Raw genomic sequence first — 22,996 nt, 5'->3', positions numbered from 1 at the left:
TATTATTATCTTTTTAACTATAGGTACATGACTTCAGGATTAAGGTTAACTGTTTTTTTTCCTTATTTCGTGGTGTGGAAAACACTTACTGCTCCATCATTCTCTTGATTGTCATTCATGTCTTTATTTCTAAGGTCAAGGATACAGATGAAACAATGTTTACTGCTTTTATTGAAGAAGCTATGGTGCAGTAGGACAAGTGACATACTTTTGCAAAATAATTACATTTGGTTCATGCTGAACACTTCTTCTCTTGAGTGAGAATTTCGCTCATAGGAGGGAAAGTGACACAACAATGCCCTTAGGTCTTCTATTTTTGATGCAGGAGTGGGTTTAGGGCTTGTTTAGGGCTTGTTGCAGTGTTGGTGATTTGGTTTACAGCTTTGGCACTTACAGTTTTATTGAGGGCTGCCTCTATATGTGACACCCTAGATTTGGAAGAGTCTAGAGCCTCCAAAGTCAAAATGTAGGACAAAGCCATATCGTTGGCATAAAGGAAAGCAATGTCTCTACTTTTCCCACCACAACATGTGAAGAGGGCCCCCTGAGACCTGAGACCTGGCAACTAATCAACATACAAAGACCTTTGAGTGAGAGAGTCTTCCTCCAGTATCATAGACATTTTACAGCCCCTGAGGGAAAACAATTTAATGAATGTAGCTTATACCCACTTGCAACTTACACTCACTCTTTCAACTCAAACTCTTCCTAACAATAAACAAATACACACTTTGCCTAAATCAATTTCATACAGACTTATCTGTCACTGTAGTGTGTCTCTCACACAATGCAAGACTATTCAGGTTGTTCTGCAGGTATTCCCCAGAAATGAATTGATCCTGAGAACCTCATCCCTGACTACTCACCATCAACCACTGGAAGCATGTCCCGGAGCCCAAGGAGGATGACAAGGAGCAAGATGACACTTGCAGGCTTCATTATGGTTTGGGTAGCAGTTTCTGAATCCTGTGCTTACCAGTGTCTGGGATTTATAGGATAACATGTGTTGAGAAGGAAGGAAGGATGACGCTAGCAAAGACAGACTGGACAACAGCCAAGGGCGGTTCAGAACAATACCTACCACATGCTACAGCGTCATACACACTCCCAGCCAAACAGGGCTCCTTCATTCTTTCCCCCATGGTTAGAGACAAAATAAATGTTTGACTACAGTATGTGACTTTGGAGCTGCCTCAAAGGATTTGACAGAAATACTGACAAATGTATGTGCTCTGTGCTGTTGCTGGACAGAGTGCTCCATCAGTTCCAGACCTCCTCTGTAAGAGAACACATTGAACATATTGAGGCAGTCGGAACTGTTGAGTTGATTGATGATCAGAACAGCAGAGGACTATTGCACCAGGGACCATCAACCACAAAGCACTGACTTGCTTTCGATCCCTGGAACTGCTTTTGCAACCTCTAGCAAAATGGTTCAAGAAGTTAAACAGTATGTAGATAAAAACTGTTTACTGTCTATAGCTTCCAATGGAGATGGCACTGGAACTTTATGTTCTGTAAAATGAATAAATACAGCAGCGCAATGATCACTCCTGTGATTAAATAAATTAAAGGAATAAAAAACATTTTTAAAGACGTTGCCATGTTTCATTGTTGTACTTACATAGAAAGGTTCTTCATATGCTCAAAAATGCATTCACTTTCATATAAAACAGGTCCACACCAAGGATTTATGTGGCTTGTGGGAAAGGTAATTGTGTGGCCCTGTATTGCACAGTAGAAAAGTATCCCCCTGTTGTACATGATGAGTATATAGAACCTCACTTCAGAATTCCATCACCATATTAAAGAACTCTGCCTTTGATCTTATTTTTCTGTATGATCATGTAACATTTCAATGGCTTATAAAATGCTTATACTGTACAGCATTTTAAAAAATAATGGCATATGCCATAATATGTATTTTTTTTTAATTTTTTGCTGGACTGCTTATTACAAGAATATGGTCATCACAATTGAGCGGTCAGTTCTGATGTCGGACGGACATGAGTCCGTCCGACATCGGCCAGGAGCTGTAATCGACCGACTTGCTGTCGTCGGTTACAGCACAGGGTTCGTTCGCTTTCGTATAATTACCAATACAGGAATGCATTCCGAGTGGAATGCAAGCCTGCATTGTTGAAAGCAGGGGTGCTGTCCATCCCTGTACCCTGTGGCCGGCACACCAAGCTGCCTGACACTGGGTGCAGCGATCAACTGAGGGGCACCATAGGTACCCCCAAGCCACCATCCAGCAGCCTCACACCCATGGGGGCCCTGCTGGGGGCCCCGAGAGACGGTTTCCAAATGCCTTTTCGTGGAGGATACACCGGCACGAAAAGGCAGTGAAAAGCTGCCATTGTACTCCCTGGGTCATAAAGAGGCGACCGGGGGAGTACTGAGGGATTTCTCGACTGCAGACAGGCTCTGTCGTCCGCAATCCGGAAATCCAAGTCGGATTCCTTTTCGACCGAGCCCATCAGAATGGCTCGGTCGGAAAGGAATCCGGCCCACACATTCCGGTTCGGTCGGAAGGGCTCCGACCATCGTTCAGAGCCCTTCCGACCGAAATCGGAATCGCCCCCTAAGTGGTGGAATGTTTTTCCTTTTGTTTTTGTGTCATATGTTTGCAATACTAAATAATGAACCATCAGGCATGCATAACATAACTAAAAACATTAGTTGAACCAGGCAAGAAGAATTTTCACCTACTCTTGAATATTATGTATTAAAATTATCATGGAAAACTTATCACAACATTGGGCATTTGATTTACTAGAGCGATTTACATATTTTTACAATCCAGTATCATGAAACATTCAAGTTTCAGAGTGAACTACTATCAGCAGTATAGGGTGCATTTAGTTCTTTCACATAATCGCACAAGATTATACCAGGTATATTTATGTCTGTTTGTGGAGACTTAGTTCCCAAATTGCACGATATCAAATACCAATACCTTTCAGAACCTTGGTACTTCATGTAAAGTACAATATATTTCCTTTAAATTCTGAAACAATTTCACCATGCATCTGCTGTATTCTCAATTCCAGCATCAGTAAGATTGTTTCACTTTTCACCTTAAATGCTGTAATTTCATACTACAATCTGATCTTCTTATTCAGCTGGGATTTTGCACATGTTCATTTTTTTTAACTTTGAGGACCCTTGGACTAGCTTCTTGATGGCCACAGGGTTTAAAGATGTTTCATTTTTCTGTCACACTACATAGGATTACATTTAATTCTGTTTCTATTTCAAGACCCCACCCTTTGCTCTTGCCTTCACAGAGCCCATCTTTTTCCTCTTTCCAGCTCTGCAACCTCAAAAGGTGCTTTCATTTAAATTCTGAGGATTCCAGCCTGCACAAGCAAAGGAGAAATACTCCTGCATTATGATTTACATGTGCTGCCTCAGAGCAGCAGCCAGTGTCCTCTTCATCAGTGTGCTCATGCCTTATTTTCAGAGCTGTGTCCTGCAGAGTTATCAAATGTCAGATATGAGCAAAGCTGGACACTGCAGCACCTTTCTTCCACACCACATGAGACAGTGAATGGGCAATGATAACTGCAGAGTGAACTTCAGAGACTGAACATCTGTGAGTGTATGTCAGTGCAACGCATGCATTTACCATACGTGCCTTTACCACACGTCATTTCCCATGCAATGCCTTTACCACACATTTCCTTTACCAAGCAAGTCTTTACCATACATTTGCCTTTACCATGCTTGCCTTTACATTAAACTATTAAAATTCATTAGTTATAGCTATACTTATAGTTAGACGTATGTTAAAAAACTATGCCTTAAGTTCTATTGTTTTAAGTCACTTCATGGCATGAGTTATAGTTTCTTCAGATAAGTTTAACTATAAGTATAACTGCTGATTTTCTATGGGTTGATTGGGTAAAATATTAGCTTAACTATAATGACGCTGAATCTTTGCCTTTCTTCAGTGAATTTCTATATGTTTTTCCAATTGGGTCCTAAATAGTTGAAGGGCCTGAGGATCTAAAGGTTAATACAGAAAAACAAAAAAAGCAATGTTGGAGTCATGATGGGTTGTTAGGGACCCCCTAAATAACCTCTGGGAGCAGGATATCTATATTGTGACCCTTTCTTTGTGTCTTCTTTCCGCACACTGGGATGATGCGAGGAAAAAGAAATGATAGCTGCAACTTTACTTTGAAGCTGTGGCCAGCCATTCAGGCCTTTCTTTCCCCTCCAGATCCTCCGCAGGTGGATCCGTGAATTTTCGGGGTTGCTATATATATATATATATATATATATATATATATGTTTTTAATCCTTAGTATCTCTAAAGCTACTTAGTGAATATACATCAAATAAGTGAAAGCGTGATCTGTGTAACCAAATCTAGCTGTCTGCCAAATTTGGTGCAATTCCGTTTAGCAATTAGGGCTGTAGTCTTTTTCAAAGAGTGCTAAATCCCCACTTTATACGATATATAATTATAACCTATTTACACTGTACCTTTCTCAAATTATATAAACTACTGGTAGACTTGGGAACATGTTTTAAACCTCAGATTTGTCGACGACTGATAAGTGACAGAGAGCAGAGAGTGTCAGGCCTAACTCAAAATGAAAAATAAGACATCTTAGACACTGCTATTACTGTCAGTATCTCTCTTGAGAACCCAAAGAGTGTGTCAATGTGTTTTAGGGGTGAGGTATCACATGAAAGGTAGTCTCTAGGCAGTAAACTAACTCTTTTTCACAGAGCATACTCAGTAAATGTTTTTAGAAAAAGCTACATGTATGACGTTCTGCTTAATATATAAGGTAGTGGGATATGAAGATTTGTGACTAAGGGCCAGATGTAGGTAAAACTTATTTACCGATTCTTAATTACCGAATTTTACCGATTCGGTAATTAAGAATCGGTAAATAAGAAGTGGGGGTATGTAGGAACATCCAGATGTTCCATTTACCGAATCGTTAAGAATCGGTATTTACCGATTCGGTAAATACCGACCGGTAATGCTCCATTCATTCCTATGGGCTTTGAAGCCCATAGGAATGAATGGGGCATTACCGGTCGGTATTTACCGATTCGGTAAATACCGATTTTGACAAGGGTGCAGGGGGTGTCACTTTGACACCCTCTAGCACCCCCACAAAAGGTTCAGGGGCCATATGGCAGGCATACCTGCCCTAAGGGCAGGTCTGCCTGTCATATGGCACAGGTGTGCATGCACACATGTGCATGCACACCTGAATCGGTATTTTAACTTCAAATACAATTTGATGGTAAAATACCGATTTTGTAGGCCTTGTGGGACTCAGAAGAGTCCCACCTACATATCAATTTTACCGATTCTGTAAATATACCGGTCGGTAAATTTACCGACCGGTATATTTACCGAATCGGTAAAATTACCGATTTTCCCTGTTTACCTGCCCCTACATATCAAATGCCAAATACCGGTTGGTAACGGCCGAATTCGGCCGTTACCGACCGGTAAAACCCTACCTACATCTGGCCCTAAGTGCTTTCACAAGCTTGCTTAGAGAGGAGATGTATGATTCTTGGACTGAAAGATGAAATAGCTCTGCCAATATTTGCTCTGGGGTTTCATAAACCATTGAATTTCCAACTACAATCAGTAGGAACACCACATGTCTGATACTACATGTAGTAGTACAATATATTTGAGAGGTGGTAGCAACCAGACAGTCAAATATAAAAGAATATGTTTTCAGTTTCTAGCACTCATATCATTATGTGCAGTCTCCATGCAATCTAACTTTTCAGACGGTTAAATGGACTATGATAGTGGTTAATAGACTTGAGATCATTTTTCACATGTACAATTTGTCGATAAGTTTAATTAGTGAGTCGGAGCTGCCAGTGGCAGACATAACCCAAAATGAAAGTGCAACTCCTGCCATGTCATTCTTATTAGTGTCAGCATGCTTCCAGAGTTCTCAATAAGTGTGTCAGTGTGTATTAATGGTTACTTGACACATATAAAGTAGGCTATAGGCACTAGGGACATATGTAGGTAACCTAAATTTACCGATTCTAAAATACCGAATTTTACCGATTCGGTATTTCAGAATCGGTAAATGGTATGTATATAAAAATTCGGTAAATATTACCGAATCGGTAATATTCGGTATTTAAGAATCGGTATTTATCAATTCGGTAATTCCCATTCATTCCCATGGGCCTGGAGGCCCATAGGAATGAATGGGAAGCCATTCACAATTACCGATTCGGTAAATACCGAATCGGTAATAGGGGGAACATTTTCAAGGGTGACAGGGTGTCACATTGACACCCTGTTGCCCCCCTGAATAGTGCATGGGTGCACATGTGGCACACATACATGCCCTATGGGCATGTATGTCTGCCACAAGGCACTTTTAAAAAAGCAAATATTTGCTTTTTGAAAGGTATTCCGAATTTACCACCAACTTGTAGTTGGTGGTAAATAACAAATCCTTAAATGAAAAATGCACTCACTTGAGAACTCCCTACATTAAGGATTTGGTAATTTACCGAATCGGTATTTAAATTACCGTTCGGTAAATTACCGAATCCTTAAACCTGCCTCCTACATCTCAAACCCTAAATACCGGTCGGTAACGGCCGAAATTACCGAATTACGGCCGTTACCGACCGGTATTGGGCTACCTACATCTGGCCCTAGATTCCTTTGTTTGAGACCGTATTGTAGTGTAGTTCCTATATTCCCAATAGGCTCTGCGCATTGGAATAGTATATCCTATAGTTTAGACATAGGACTGATGTCGGCTAGGTCTCTATAGAAAAAACTAAACTTAATAGTGAGTGCCAGTTAGCTCATAGGTCACTAGAAACTTTCTCGAATACACAAGAAGGGATTCGTTTCTGACAACCGCATGAACATGACAAGTTTGTTTCCCAAAGAATAAACATATCTTCAGAGTCGTGGAATCAATAGATAAATATTTTACCCCAGTCAATCGTGCATGCTTCGTTTCAACAGAGGTGCAGAGAAATAGAGAGATGGGCGTTTTCAATAAAAGGATTTATTGAACAGTCTTCTTTCTCATGCAAGTAAAGTGAACTGCCACAATCGTAATGCAGGCTGCAAATTATAATGCGTACAGCAAGAATAGAATTATAAAATAATACTGTAAAAGCATTGTATGGTTTCTAAGCCATATGAAAGTACATACATACATACACAGTCTAAAATACTCAACTAGTGCTATCTAAAATACGCCTACCCCAATGTACCTAACCTAAGTCTAGTACGCAGGAGGGAGTAAGTATTTGTGTAGCATAGGTTTGGTTTTCTTTGCCAAGAATCTATCCAAGATTTCTCTTAGGGTCTAATCAGCTCCATACCTTAGTTTAGAATGAAGGAGTTCTCGTATCACTGTCTTGGGACCCGATTTCCCAACACCCCGAAAGTGGAGCTTGGAAATACTGGAGCTGGATTCTCAGCGAGAGAAAGGACAGCTTCTCGATCAGTGCGTCAGCTGGAGGGTCGGCTTCCTTCGGCACTTGATGCAGTGAAATGCGTCGGGCAAGTAGATAGTCGAGCTGCTCCGAACCACAGTGTCTTGCTAGAGCAAGTGAAGGCATATTTATACCTTGAAGGTGCCTAGTTTGACGTAAAGTCGGGCAAAATAACGTCAGTAAAGAACGCCAAGGGAATAGTACTTCTTTGTAAAGTCCATGAGTTCTTGGACAAATGAATATTCAAGCAAGGGGAGGTACCTGACTGCTTAAGCTGATTTTCCAAGAAATGGTTGTGACGTTTTGGTACGGGTGGAAGTAGTCATGCCTGTATTTGGACTGCATGGGCTATGTCTAAAATGAGTATGATTTCTATGCCTATATTAGGGCAATGTGAATTGTACCTATATAAGGGCTTGAATCGGGAATTTTTGCTTGGATCCTAAAATGCCATACAACAGTAGGCTCTCTAAATGTGTTTAGAAGAAGGTGCATGTTTCACTTTCTGTTTATTATAGAGAGCCCGCAGATATGAAACTGTGTGTTCAAGTCCTACTTTAAGGCCTGTATAGCTAAGAGATCTGTGATTGTGGGATGGAATGCTGAAGTAATTTGGACAATATTTGTCTACAGCTAATGAGAAACTGTATAGTTTTTAAGGTAAGGTCATAAGGTGCTGGGCACACATCAGAGTATATGTAGGAGTAAAAACAGACATGAGAAATGGTAGCAGTCACACCTTGAAGCTTTAAAGTATATGCTTTCACTACGCCACTGGAGTCAAGCTATCCTGGCTGAAGACGGCTGATAGCCAGAAACCTGTCCTAGGATGCTTGATTCCAGTCCAGGGAAGACCATGAGGCACAGGGTCAAGACTGATTTGCATATGGCCAAGTTTGAACTGGGGTGGCTTGGTGAGTAAAATAACGATGGATTAAACCCAGATCTGTTACTGGGGGTGAATGTTTTGCCATTGTGCAACATTCCGTCCTTCACCTTGTGTGTTTTGCTGTTCACCCTAAGTGGGAAAGGTTCCGTGTTCACTACTCCACTGGAGTCAAGCTATCCTGGCTAAAGATGGCTGATAGCCAGAAACCAGTCCTAGGATGCTTGATTCCGGTCCAGGGAAGACATGGCTTGGCAGTTCGGGCTGGACTGATCCCATGAGGCACAGGGCCAATAAAGATTTGCATATGGCCATGTTTGACCTGGGGTGGCTTGGAGAGCAAAATAACGTTGGATTAAATCCAGATCTGTGCCTGGGGGTGAATGTTTTGCCATTGTGCAACATTCCGTCCATCATCTTGTGTGTTTTGCTGTTCAGTTGCTGTTCAGTTTGAAGAAGACATCATTATATACAGGCCACTTCCAGTGTATCTTTGATAAGAAATATATGGACTAGTTTACAGGTTAAACTAGTCCATATTATGTTTTAAACTTTCCATTTTTCTCCTGTTTCATTAGAGAGATAAAACTCACAGTGCCAGACATGACCTAAAATGAAATAGTGTCTCCTCGCATGCCACTCTTATTAGTATTAGCATCCTTCTAGACACCTCAATGAGTGTTTTAGTGTCTTGTAGAGATGAAATAACACATTTAAAGCAACCTATAAGTGCTAGACTATGGCTGTTTCCCATTGTATCCTCAGTAAATATATGTAGAGGAAGCTGCATGGATTATTTTCTTATTATTATACAGAGCAGCAAGGAATGGAACTGTGCGTTGAAGTGCTTCCACGACATCTGCCTAAGAAAGATTTCTGGGACTGCTATTGAGAAGAAAAAGAAAAAGAAATTGTGAGCATGTTATGAAAACAAACATTAGTATTACATTTAAAAAATTGTATTATAATTATATAGCAGCATAGTTTTCCCTTTTTTACTGTTCTCAGATTTCATATAACTTCACCATACATGGTGATTCGAACATGATATCATCATTGAACAGTGGGAGAAAAACAACCAAATGGGTTGTATAAAGATAACAAAAGTGCAGTAGTAATATTTTCTTTCACTTATATAAAGTCTACTACTTAACAAAAATAGATTTTAAAAACATATTGCTTATACACCTGGTACAGTACTGAAAAGAAACCATAGCGTGGGCTGTATCTACAACAACCTATGTTTTGAGATGTATGACTTGTACATTGTTTCTGTACTTCACTTGACAGATGAAGGGAACAGGGTGTTTCTCAACAACCTCAAGCTGTGCATCCACACTTACATGTAGCTGCAACAAACGTGGAATGAACACAAAGACTCGTAGTAGACTCTTCCTATAACCCAACAGTGAAAAGTATATATTTTTAACAAATATGCTCTTCATAAACATTTGCTGGATTCACAAATCCATCATGAATCCACAAAACAAAAGCAAGAATTCAATGAACAGAAACACATTTAAATGTTTTAAATTTCTTTTTTAATTTATATATTTTAAAATGCTTTCTAACTCAGACAATATGAATATGATTATATACTTCACTCTCAGTAACTCTATAAATGACTTCACGACTGTTACAGTACCTCTTTAATTATAAAACATTAATTTATTTATTTAAGGTAGATCCGCAGCTCAACCGTGATGTTACACTGGGGGGGCCGCGCTGAGCGCCATGTTTGGGTAGCAACTTCTACTACATGTGAAAATATATATATATATTGGTTAATGCCCCCTTCTTCTCTGGGCTAATTTTTGCCACGGGGACCCCATCTCCCGGGACCAGGCCTTCAAGTATTGTTTTAAATAATACGTCCCTCCTCCCCAGGTTGATGTTGCCCCGGGGACCCCATTCCCTGCAGGAGCCAGCATTGCTTTTGGGCAGAGGGAGTTGCTAACATGCAGATTTCTCTTCCCAAAAGCAATTCTGCTCTGCTTCTAGGAAGCAAGAGCATTTTTCATGCTCTTGCTTCCATGAAGCAGAACAGAGTTTGAAAGTGCTTCCCCCAAGCCATAGCAAACTGCAATTTCCCTAGGTTGGGCACCCTGGGACATCGCTGGAGCCAACCCTGGGTCGGAGCCATTAAGGGCTCCTGGAGGGGGGCCCTAATCCCATCTAAACTGCAGCCCCAGAGAGGGGTTGGTCGCCGGGGCTGGTGGTCCACAATGGACTTCATTTGTGCCCCAGGGAGATGGCTGGCCTGGGGCTGCAGGTAGGCTGTGTTACCCACGTACTTCAGTACATTAGCCCAGGGGAGGTGGCAGTTCCCCGAGCTGCCTGGGAGGGTTGGATCCCCCAGACATTTTAATATGTATATAGCCACGGGGAGGTGATGGTCCCCTGGGCTGATGGGGCCCCTTCAGCCCCTGCATTATCAAATCAAATTGCCACTGGGTCCTTGCCCATCCGGGGCCTAATTAAACAAAGCACGGGATTCTGAGCTTTGTTTTTTTCAAATTGTCAGTGGGATTCGTGGATCCTCCGCAAATCCTGCCCAATAATTAATTAATAATACTTTTTGAACCTTACAGGGGTCCTTGTGTGATTCCCCAAAAAGACCAGGGGGTGGGGGTTACTACCATGCCCCCTTTTCTTTTTTAATGCTTTTTCTTGTAACTCAATTGAACTGAGTCACTAGTTGGCTGGCAACACTTGGTTTGAAGTGTTGGCAGCCAATCAGATCTCAGGCACGAGATTGGAAGTGTTCACGGAACCTCAGAGGCCGCAATATCTGAGAAATCTTTCAATTTATCAGGATCTACTGAACGGATTTCCACCATTCAACAAAAAGAGTGCTTTCTGAACAAAGAGCTACCTCTTTGCAAAATGTGGCGTCATTCCATTCAGCAGTTCGGGCTGTAGCTGTGTCTGAAGTTTGCTATACAAATTAACATGGAGAAAAAACATTAAGGGACCCCCCTTTTTCTCAGCCCACGCTTGATGGATCACCCCAAAACTTTCAACACAGCAGCTGAAGTGAGTAGCATATTAGTTTTGGAAATGTCGTGAACATTTGTCAAACTACACCAAACTTATTGGCAAATCAAAATCAGCTTTTTAATAACAATATTTATATGAATATAGTTTCACATAAAATAACAAAAGTTAAAGGTACATTATAGTTAGGCTTGCATGTCACTCATACAAAATAAGAGAAATTCACCACTTATGGTTACCTGATGAGTGATACTACTGCTAACATATATTATGTAAGTGGCTGTATTGATGAGTGAGTTAGTGTGTCAGTGGCTGTATGGGTGAATGACCGAATGGGTGGGTGAGTCGGTGTGTGAGTGAGTGACTGTATGGTCGAGTGAGTGGATACCTGACTAATAATATGAGTGAGTGACTGTGTGTAAGTGGCTGTATGGGTGAGTGAGTGACTACATGTGTGAGTGGCTTTATGAGTGAGTGGGTGGCTGTTTGAATTGGTGATTGGTTGAGTAAGGTGGTGTGTGAACGGCTGTATTGGAGAGTGACTGTCTATGTGAATGCCTGTATAGGTGAGTATGCAAATCTGATAATGCTTGTATAGATGTGTGAATGGGTATGTAAGTGGTTCTATGGCTGTGTGAGTGAGTGTGTGAATGCATGTATAGATGAGTAAGGGGCTGGGTTAAGAGGATGTATGGGTAAGTGTGTGGTTGTGTGAGTGGCTGTATGAGTGAGTGAGAGGGTGAGTAGTTCTATGGATGAGTGAGTGGCTGTTTGAGTACTTGTATGGGTTTCTGAATGAGTTTTGAGAGGTTGTGTGTAGGTCTGTGTATATATATATATATATGAGATGTTTTATATAGGTGTGAGTGGGAGTTATTCTGTTGATGATATCCTCTGTTTTGTCATGAGAGATGTAATTTGAGGTCATTAGTGATATCATCTGTGATGCCACTGACCATGTCATAAGTGATATTAAATGTCTGAGGTCATAAGCAGTGCATTGCGAGGTTTAAGAGGTAGTTAGCTCAGGTAACTATAACTGCTGAATTTCTCTGGTTTTGTATGAGTGAATTGTGAGCTTTACTATGACGTTCCTGTAACCTTTGCTTCTTTTAGTGAATTTCCATGTTTTTTTATTCTACTTCCTAACTATAACGTCCGTGTAATCTTTGTTTTTTCCAGTGAATATCTAAAGTTTTTTAAATTCTGTTTGATAACTATAACAGCCCTGTAACTATTGCTTTATCAGTGAATTTGTAAGGGTATTCAGATGTTTTTTATATTTGCATATTATACAAAAGAGATGTATAAGGAACAACATTATCCGTCCTTCTCCTTCTCATTTGTTTTAGTGTATTAATAACTATATTTTTAAGGTTTTTTATTCTTTGAAACATCGTTTCAGTTGCTGCAGATACATCATGAAGACCCGGCATTTTTTTAAAAGTGTAAAACACATATATACATGTATTGTATAGAATGATTGACAATCTGAGTTTACTGATGTGATGTTTAAACTTCCCTTTTCCATTTTATTTTATAAGAAAGCCACTTTTGCATGGTATTTTTTTTTTGTGACGACACCAGAGGTCACGTTGACTTCGCTATTCATGACAACAGCATATTTTTTATTAAGTGAAAAACACATATTTAGACATATTGTAGTGTATGATGGCAGTGGATACTCAATAACAGCCAGCACCTCTGTGCCACCCACAGTGCTAGTTATCATATACAGAATCCTCTATATATAAACCATATTACAAAAACAATGACAGAGCACAACCAGGATAAGTATATATTTGACTATAAACAGTCAAGAAAGTTATTTAATATACAAAATAAGAAAACACATAGCACTTTGTTCAGCATGTAAATCTTCACCCCTATTGCCTAGTTGTTGCAGCAATGGTACAGCCGACACGTGTTTTGTTGTGATTTGCGACATTTTCAAGGCTGTCTTCAATACAAAAGTTGTGTGGATAACATTCGCCCAGATCCCTGTCACTATGTCAATTGTGGCTAATAGACTCAAATTTTACTATTTCTAGGTTATGTTTCTTCCCCAAAGCAATGTATTCCAAGAACGTAGGTAGACGTAACCCAGTAAATCTTTGTCATGTATCAAAAAAGGTCACCTGCCAAATGAAGGTTTATCCACAAGAGTACCACATCAGTCCCCTGGCGTCCCGTGTCCCGCGTCAGTGAGGTTAGTATCACGTTACCCAAGAATGAGATTTGTAAGTCTCCCATCGTTTATCCAAACAAACATCACCCGCCAAGTAAAAATCGGTCTATAGAAGTCCCTCGTCAATCTCCAGGCGTCCCGCGTCCTGCGCCGATGGAGTAAGTTTCACGTTCATTGTAGTGTATGTTAAACTAAAGGGTTTTTTCTAGCATAAAACTTGTGTATTTGAACTTAGTTCTTTTTTTAATTTTATTTCCACTGTTTGCCTAGACACCGAAATTTGCTATAATGTTTGTAACCGCAACTACTGCATGTTTTTAAAAAAAGTGAAAAACATATATAACACATATAGTAAAGTATGTTTGACACTATAGGCTTTTAAGATAATCTTGAAATGAAGGTGGCTGTGCTAAGATTGTATTTGGTTTTCTCTCTAGAAGTTTTGTTTTCCCCAGGGATTCTGTCACTTAAAGGTGACTTAAAATTATTTTGTTTCACTTTTTGCAAAGGTAGCTGAACAGTGTCAGGACTGAATTTTGTCTTATGTTTACATAATTGCAGCAAGGAAGGACTTGTTCATTCAAGACCTAGAGCTGGTGTGAGAGCTGACAGCAGCACAAAAGTTGATCGTTAAAGTATCCTAGCACCAGATGGCACAGGTGCTTAAGTAGCTTCAGTAAATGGTAGTCTTGTAAATGCATACCTCACGCTTTTTGCACCGGCCCACAGACCCTTAACAAGAAAATAGGGCATGGCTGTGGTCCAGAGTTAATATCCATTGTCTTTTTTCTGAGTGAGAGCCCTTCTGCTGTGTGGGCAGCTGACTAGCAAACACTGAGAGATGCTGCAGTGTTACTCCAATTGGAAAATCTGGTGGAGAATATTTTGGCCATAGAACAGTTCAACAAATTGAAGTAGCACTCGCAAGACACTTTGAGAAACTGACACAAAACATGGAAATGTATGTGAGACCTGGACTCTGCCAGTGTTGTATGCTTCAAAATCCATAGGTTTCAAATAGTTACTTTCCAAAACTGGACCAAATAGAAGGGTAATTGTAGTTAGAAAATTGATGAAAAAAAGTAGAAAGTGAAAGAACTTTCTATGGGTAGAAGAATATTGGTCAGAAAAGCAAATCTTGTAGGAATTCTTGATGGATTTGCATTTCTCAAGTGATGATATTGCCCCTTGAATAGTAAAAGTATGTCTGTTGTATTGGGAAGTCTCATTTCTTATTTCATAGCACATGACTTGCCTGAACGTTTCTAAAGTACAGTCATTATATCACCAGGCCAAGGGAGTGCTTCTGGGGGAGACTTTGATGAGACTTTTAAAATAGCTACTTATCACCCTCTGCAATAGATCAGCACCAAGTGATTACCTTATTTTTCAGGATAACAGTCTTGACGCAAGCAAGAATCCAGGTTCATCGACTATTGCATTGTTGTACCTAAACAAAAACGAGCAGAAGGCATCAGAAGCAACTAGAATGCAGTTGTATTAACTCACCCATTTGAGCAATTTCTTCCTGAATACTAACCACAACTGTGGAGAGGACAGAACTGTCTTAGAATCACCTCTGTTTGGCTCGGTCAGCCAAAAACTTCCCTCTTGATATGACAAATATGTACCAAGCAATGGTGGGTTGACCTGACAAACTACCTGACAGAGCTTGATTGTAAATGACCCGTCACTTCACTGCAAGGCAAGGACATTGTATTTGGTTATGCCAAAGATAACACCTCCTAAGACTAGTTTCAGTGGGTCACATCATGCCTCCTGGAACATCCTTCTGTCAGAATGGGCCCATTAAACTTGGCTAATGTTACATATATTGGTGGCTTCTTCAATTGCGTCCCTACTGAGCGTGTCACCTCAGGATATGTCTTAACGACCTCGTATATTGCCTCTTTTATGCCATTCAAGATATAAGATTGATACTATCAAGACAGATGACCAAATCTCTACCGACTCTTCTGCAGGAAACATTACTTTGCTCAGACAAATTTGAGGCAGCCAACAAGTCTATGCAGGAACACCTTTAGATCCCTATGCAGAGCAACCTCACACTCCCTTTTGAAGGACACGGCCTCTCCAGTCAAAGAAGTAAGTTACTATGGGTAAACCCAGTATCCCTCAGAACCTGGGCAGTACTATGTTATGTAAACAGTGGTTCTGTCGGGTAAACACTTGAATGCTTCAGAAAAACCACAATTCCTTCAGTAATTCCTTGAGTTATAGTCTCAATCACTATGAACAAAACAGAGATGCAAATCCAAACCAAAATAGGGTATAAGGGTATAAACAAATTATTTTATGAATTTAGTTGCATTCATAAATACCCCGTCTCAATAAATAACAATTCAAGTGTATTCACAGAATGGCGCATCAAATTGAGGTGATTGTGATACTAGGTGTGCAATGACATATTGTGCAACAGTGACATAGAATTAGTGACTTTATGTACAAGTGAAGAGGAGAGAACAGGATGTTGGCCAATGCGGTAATAAATTACAGTTATTCCTTTGTGCCACTTCTGTTGGCTAGTTTTATGGAATACTCTCAGTTGGTCCAATGGCTTGAGCCATCGACGTTTCGACCCTATTAATGCCCGGTTTGCGGGTCTTCATCAGGACTGGGGGGTTGGAAAGGAGTGATGTCACCTCTGGGGACCTAGAGAGGGCACACCCAGGCTTGACTTGTTAAGAATTCTTGTCGCTAGTGTGCTTGGGCCCAAATGGAGATTCGATCTCCCACTTCGAGGGTAAAGGAGCCTAGTCAGTCAATTTGTTCCTTCAAATCAAGGCCCTCTGCACAATTCGTTACGAGGTTTTGGCATTCATTACCTTCTCGTTGTCAGCATTTGATTGAATACTGACAACGAGAAGGTAACGAATCGTGGCAGACCGAGTTGCAGAAACTTCTAGTACATAATCCAAGAATTCCAAAACCTCATAACGAATTGTGCAATTTACATAATACAGAGTGACATGTCCCTCTTACCACATGGACTGAGTCAGCTCAGATTCATCATGTTAGTAAGCTGGACTTCACAAATTCTGGACCAGATTACAAGTCTGACGGTCTGACTGCCAGGGAACTGTGCCCGCCTATCCCACATCACTGCTATCTGCATATTAGAAGTTGGGCAGTCTGAAACACACCACCAGCATGAAGATCCTATCAACGGTCCTGCAGCGGACTCGGGCAGTGTAAATTGTCACTGGTGAGTTGGCGGATGCCACCAGGGTAGCTTTCCGACCGCTGAGCATATTACGAGTGCAAATTGTAACTGCTGGTCTCACAGTGGTGCACAGCCAGTGGCAGGTCACGCATAGGCGGTCAATTGCCGAGGTACGAGAACCAAAAGAAGTTACTACTTTCAACACAAACCATTGGATGGATTCAAATACCACACACCTGAAGTTGTGTGACAAGTGGGCACACCTTCAATTTACACTATATAAAACACACCCCAACTCTGCTATTCAAATCAGAACAGGCACATATACACCGAGTACATCACTGTTTACCACATATACATGTTTTCAATATTTTCACTTATCATTCTTCACCACCCATTTACCATTTTTTTTAACCTATCTCATCATCCTGTGTTTGTATATTTTAGTTAAACCGGCTTCCCATTTCTTTCCTTCACCAAGGGACCTAAGAAACCTGCCTTCCCTGAATCCAAATTAAGATTCATGGTGGACAAAATCATTTGAGTAGAGCCCTAATGTTTTGGAGCTCAAGCATACTCCTCACAGCACGAAAGTGTCAATGTGGAAGAGTATAGTCAACAGAGTGAATGCTGTTGGGCACACCTTGTGCACCCAGAATGACACAAGAAAGAGGTGGAATGAACTCATGAGTAGATTTGGGCAGAGAACTCCTCTCCACCAGCGGAAGGGAGAAAGCCAGCCACCCCTGGCCCCGTTCCTGCTTTTGAACCCAGCCAGGTCGGGTGACCCTGCCCTGGTGCTGATGGACCCCCGTCCCCAGCTCCTGAACCCTTGGATGCCTTGCAGGACAAGGGGGCCCGCTGGACAGTGCTTAAGCCCCCAGAACCGGTCTCAACCTTTGAACCCTAGCCAGGCCGGGGAGAGCCTTCCCGGACCCCAGTGGACCCCCATCCTCCACGACCGGACCCTCAGCTGGCTTGCAGGATGGGGGGATTCCGCACCCCGTGTCCCGCCGGATGGAGCTCAAGCCCCGGGCCTTGTCCCTCCTTCCGAACCCTAGACATGCTGGCTAGAGCCTCCCGGGGGCCCGGTGGACCTCCATCCCCAGCGCCCACACCCTCAGTTGGCTTGCAGGATGGGGGCTTCAACAACCCAGGGCATGCCGGACAAGCTCAAGCCCCGAGCCTGGGCCCTGCTTCCGAACCCTAGCCAGGCCAGGAAGAACCTCCATACCCAGAGATCAGACCCTCAGCTGGCTTGCAGGACGTAAGCTCTCATACCCAGGGTCCACTGGAGAGAGTTCAAGCCCAGGGCATGGTGCCAGCTCCCGAACACTAGCCAGGCCGGGAAGATCCTTCCTGGGCCTGGAGGACCTCCTTGCCCAGCGCACAGACCGTTGACTGGCTTGCAGGACAGGCAGCTCCTGCTATCCGGAGCCAACCAGATGGAGCTCAAGTTCCGGGCCCTGCTTCCAAACCTTAGCCAGGCCCAGGGAGATCCTCTGAAGGCCCGGTGGACCCCCCTGGGTGGCACGGGGCATCCGCAAATTTCTGCCATCCCAGACTGGGCCCAGGCATCCCCTGCTCAGGGCTTCTTCAAGCTCTCCTGGGGCCCCATCTCTGGCTTGGCTCCCTTTCACGCAGGGCTGGTCTGCTGCCAAAAGGACAAAAGTTAGAGTTATCACGGTCGGCTGGCAGACTGGCCATGTGGTCACCCATCCATAAAGGGCAATCTGGTCACCTGGCCCACAGGGCCATCTGGTTGCTCAGCCCGCAGGGCCATTTGGTCACCCAGCCTGCAGGGCCATCTGGTCGCCATGCCAGGTGACCAGATGGCCCAGAAAATCCCAGTGCCCAGATGGCCTGGGACAAATGGACCCAGTCGCCCTTGCACTCTAACGATGGCGAGGGTGGCCAGGCACTCCGAGGCTACTGCTTGGGTGGCTTCTTACCCAGGGCTGCTCAGCTACCTGCTTGACTTGCGTTGGAGCAGTGGGAAAAGGAGGGCCCCAGCTGGCCCAGGTGATCTGGTAACCCAGCTGACAAGCAAGGGATGGTGGCCCCCATCCCTGCACCCTGGTGGGGCAGGGACAGGAGGGGGAGGCCCCTGTGCCGGATGGCATGTGATTGAGGCAGCCTACCGCAGGCCCACGTCACACCTGCACATCCCTCCCGTGATCCCAGTGGCAGAGGGACCCACCCCTGGGTATGGTGGAGGAGGGTATCCGTGGGCGCCTCACACAAGGAAAAACTAAATATTGGTTCAGAGCATGACTTTCAATAGTTCGCAGGGAGGTAGCTGCTCTGCTACTTACGAAACCCTGACCCAGAAACAGGTTGACTATGAATGATTGAGCATCAGGTGCCCCACGCACATGCGGTGCACTAAGGGCAATGAAGGCAGCCCCCTTCCATCCGCGCTCTGGTCCCCAAGTGAGCGGCTCTACGCACCGGCCCCCCAAAAGAGGCCAGCTCCCCCAGGCTAACCAAGGCTTCAAGGCACTGCAGTATTCTTACGGTTTAGGGGGGATTATGACTTAGAGGCGTCCAGTCATAATCCCACAGATGCTAACTTCACCCCATTGGCTCCTCAGCCAACCACATACACCAAATGTCCCTGCGGTTCCTCTCATACTGAGCAGGATTACTATTGCAACAACACATCATCAGTAAGGTCAAAATAACCTGTTTCACGACGATCTAAACCAAGCTAACATGCTCCTATTAATGGGTGAGCCATCCAATGCTTGGTGAATTCTGCTTCACAATGATAGGAAGAGCCGGCATCGAAGAATCAAAAAGCGACGTCGCTATGAGCGCTTGGCCCATTATTCCCGTGGTAACTTTTCTGACACCTCCTGCTTGTCAGAAGAATCATGAGGCCCCGCTTTCACGGTCTGTATCTATACTGAAAATTAATATCATGTGAGCTTTTGCTGTTCTGCTCCGCAGGAGGTTTCTGTCCTCCCTGAGCTCGCCTTAGGACACCTGCATCATCATTTGAAAGGTGTACCGCCCCAGTCAAACTCCCCACCTATCACTATCCCCAAAGTGGGTCATACATGGTGGGCACCGGGTGCTTGGAGCCAGAAGCGCGAGCCTCACAGGTATCTTGCCCCCACCTCACCGGGTAAGTGAAAAAAGTATAAGAGTAGTAGTATTTCACCAGAAGCCTGAGGGTCTCCCACTTATCCTACACCTTTCATGTCTCTTCACAGTGCTAGACTAGAGTCAAGCTCAACAGGCACTTCTTTCCCCACTGATTCTGCTAAGCCCATTCCTGTGACTGTGGTTTTGCTAGATAGTAGGAAGGGACAATAGGAATCTCGTTCATCCATTCCCCTTAGACCTCCTACTCTCGCATGTGTTAGACTTCCTGGTCCGAGTTTCAAGATCGGTTGGGTGGGTAACCGACATGGCGTCAGACCCCTGGCGCCCAGCAGGGGCCTTCCCACCTGTCGGCACAATGCAGTCGGGGTGTACTGCGTACAGACGGCCCCAATTGACAGTCATGCCGGGAGAAGGGGGCCCCATCCCCACTTTATTGCCCCAGCCCCCCCGAGGGGCAGCCAGGAGCGGGTGCCCAGGGGAGGGCACGGAGTTGGTAGAATCTCCCTCGGCCCCACAGAAATGGCAAAGCTACTGCCAGGGGGACTGTAACACCCTCTGCCAGAGCAGAGGGCCACCCGGCAACCCGGAGCCAGTTTGGGCGCACCGCCATGGAGGAATTGCGTCCAGGCACCGGTCCTGCAAAAGGGATCTGGAACTCCCAGGCCGCCGACCTTCCTGCCGTGTTGAATCCTCCGGGCAGACTGCACGGACCCCACCCATTTACCTCTCTGTGGTTTCACGCCCTCTTGAACTCTCTCTTCTAAGTTCTTTTAAACTTTCCCTTATGTTACTTGTTGGCTATTGGTCTCAGGCCCATATCTAGTCTTAGATGAAGTTCACCAACTGCTTTAGGCTGCATTCCCAAGCAACCCTACTCAGAGAAGACTTGATCGTGGCACTCCGGGGGCCGCTACCAGCCTATCACCGTCCGCTGGGGGAGCCTCGATCAGAGGGACTTTGGCCCCTTGAGCGAAGACTTGGCATCGGTTTTCTGTATGCCACATTTCCCGCACCCGCCACAGGGTGGGGATTCGGCACTGGGCTCTTCCCTTGTCACTCACCATGACTGCGGGAATACTGGTTAGTTTCTTTTCATCCGTTTAGTAATATGCTTAAATTCTGCAGGTTGCTGCGTCAGGTCTGGAGGTGTTTCGCCCTCCCCAGGAAGCCGGCGATGGAGGTGGACACCCGAGGCTTGTGCACGTGGGCAGCTGGTGGGACACCACAGACAGACATGCGTGGAATGCAGCCAGGTGGCCCGGGTCTAGCCCGGGCCAGACCGGTCGCCGGAACCCCCTCCCTCTCGAGGTGGGCACCCAGGACTAGGTCGCAGGCGGTGTACCTCCGCAGCAGGACCCGGTAAGGAACCCTGCCACGGGTGCTCAGGGGGTCTGACCTTGTGGGGGAATGAAAGGAAGTGGAGCTAACCCTGCAGGAGCCCCAGCTGTGTCCTGGGGAAGCCTGGGGGCGGTTGACGATCGAGCGACCCTCAGAGAGGCGTAGCCGCATGAGAAACCCAGGGCCATAAGGTGCGTTTGAAGTGTTGATGATCAATGTATCCTGCAATTCACAATAATTCTCGCAGCTAGTTGGCTTCTTTATCGTCACGCGAGCCGAGTGACCCACCGCTCACAGGCAACTTTTTGAAAACGATCCCCCGCATGCAAGTGCAGGAGAGGCGGTAGGAAGACGACACTGTCCGACTACCACCCACGTGGTGAGATGGCCCGGGCTTCCCCTCTGGGAGTCAGACTGTACTGGGAATGGGATAGGAGCCTTTAAAGTATCAGGGTCCCATTAATATGGTGTGGTGTTTGTGCTTTATAAACTGTCAAATAGACACTCAGCAAGTGTTAATATACAATTTGGACCCAACTAAACATACACATTTGCGGGCCAGATGTACAACCCTATTTTGCATGCGCAAACGGGTTTGTGGCCTGCTTGCTCATGCAAAATGTACAGGGCCATGTACAATTCCTAAATAGCGAGTCACAATTTATTTGCGACTTCCATTTTAGGAATTGCGTGTCACTATTAGGAAGGGTTGTTACCTTCCTAATAGCAACCCCAAAGCCATTTATGAATGTTTTGCAACCGCAATTGCGGTTGCAAAACACTCACAAATTACCACCCTCTTCAAGAGGGTGGTAATGCAGGCGCAAAAGCAGGGGAAAATATTTTTTAAGGGCAGGCAGTGGTCCAAGGGACCGCTGCCAGCACTTAAAAAATGAAACTAAAATGTTTAATTTTATTTTTTAAATGCATCCCATTTTCCTTTAAGGAAAACAAGCTGCATTTAAAAAAAAATAACTGCTTTATTGAAAAGCAGTCCCAGACATGGTGGTCTGCTGAGCCCAGCAGGCCACCATCCCTGGGAGGGGCAGCCATTCCCATTGGGGTCGCAAATTACAAATGGGTCATTAATATTCATGAGCCTCGCTTTTTGCGACCCCATTGGGAATCACAATCTTTGTCTCTGACACTGTGGTACATTGTAAATGGCGCCTCGCAATTTTGCGACACACAATCGAGCGCAAATTGTGAGGAGCAATTTACAAGGTTCGCACATCTGGCCCTCCATTTCTTGCATATCTGATGGTAAAGCCTTGACATGCTGCCATGTGAATAGTGAGCCACAGCTACTGTGCACATGGGGATGTAGCAGCATGTGAAACTTTGGGTGTGGCCACAGACCTCTGTCTGAAAAGGAACCAAAATGGTGGTGTGAGTGACATCATGTTTTGAAAAGTAGTTTTTTGTACTGTGTATAATATTGACAGTTCCTATTTACAAATTGTTTGACTACTGGGAATGGAAGGTGCACTCAAGGTTACCTTCTACAAATGTTAAAATATGTGTGACGTACACATATCTTGACCTAAATCCCAGTGTCTGGTGTGACACTAGTTATGGCACCAACAACAATCGTCATGAACAGAATCATTACAAGAAGTCTCAGTTTTACACTCCTTCAACGTTTTCGCATACTTTCAACATTGCTTCCCCAGACCTCACTTATCTGGGCTCCACATGTGTGTATTTGATTGGGCATCTTTGGGCACATACTCTGATTCTAACGAGCAGATAGTCGGGTGCCATGTCAATTTCTATTCACACAGTTACATCCATCTTCACTGTGGTCCTACCCACA

The 22,996-nt window shown here is 44.0% G+C and overlaps 1 protein-coding gene and 2 pseudogenes across 2 annotated transcripts in view; all 3 read right to left on the bottom strand.

The window, feature by feature from the left end:
* Window positions 1-963, bottom strand: part of LOC144762034 (stewaprin-a-like) — a 50,623-nt gene extending 49,660 nt beyond the window's left edge. For both annotated transcript variants that reach the window (XM_078647192.1, XM_078647193.1), the window contains exon 1: window positions 867-963. In XM_078647192.1, the coding sequence (XP_078503318.1) occupies window positions 867-939 (73 nt within the window). In that variant the 5' untranslated portion in view covers window positions 940-963. The remainder of the gene's footprint in view (window positions 1-866) is intronic.
* Window positions 964-18,981: 18,018 nt separating this feature from the next.
* Window positions 18,982-20,991, bottom strand: LOC144765629 (28S ribosomal RNA; annotated as a pseudogene).
* Window positions 20,992-21,325: 334 nt separating this feature from the next.
* Window positions 21,326-21,479, bottom strand: LOC144764670 (5.8S ribosomal RNA; annotated as a pseudogene).
* Between the last annotated feature and the right edge of the window lie 1,517 nt (window positions 21,480-22,996).

This window comes from Lissotriton helveticus, chromosome 6 (genome assembly GCF_964261635.1).
Source record: "Lissotriton helveticus chromosome 6, aLisHel1.1, whole genome shotgun sequence".
NCBI lineage: Eukaryota > Metazoa > Chordata > Amphibia > Caudata > Salamandridae > Lissotriton > Lissotriton helveticus.
Note: the sequence above shows the minus strand (reverse complement) of the source record. Positions and strands in the feature narration are given on the sequence as shown.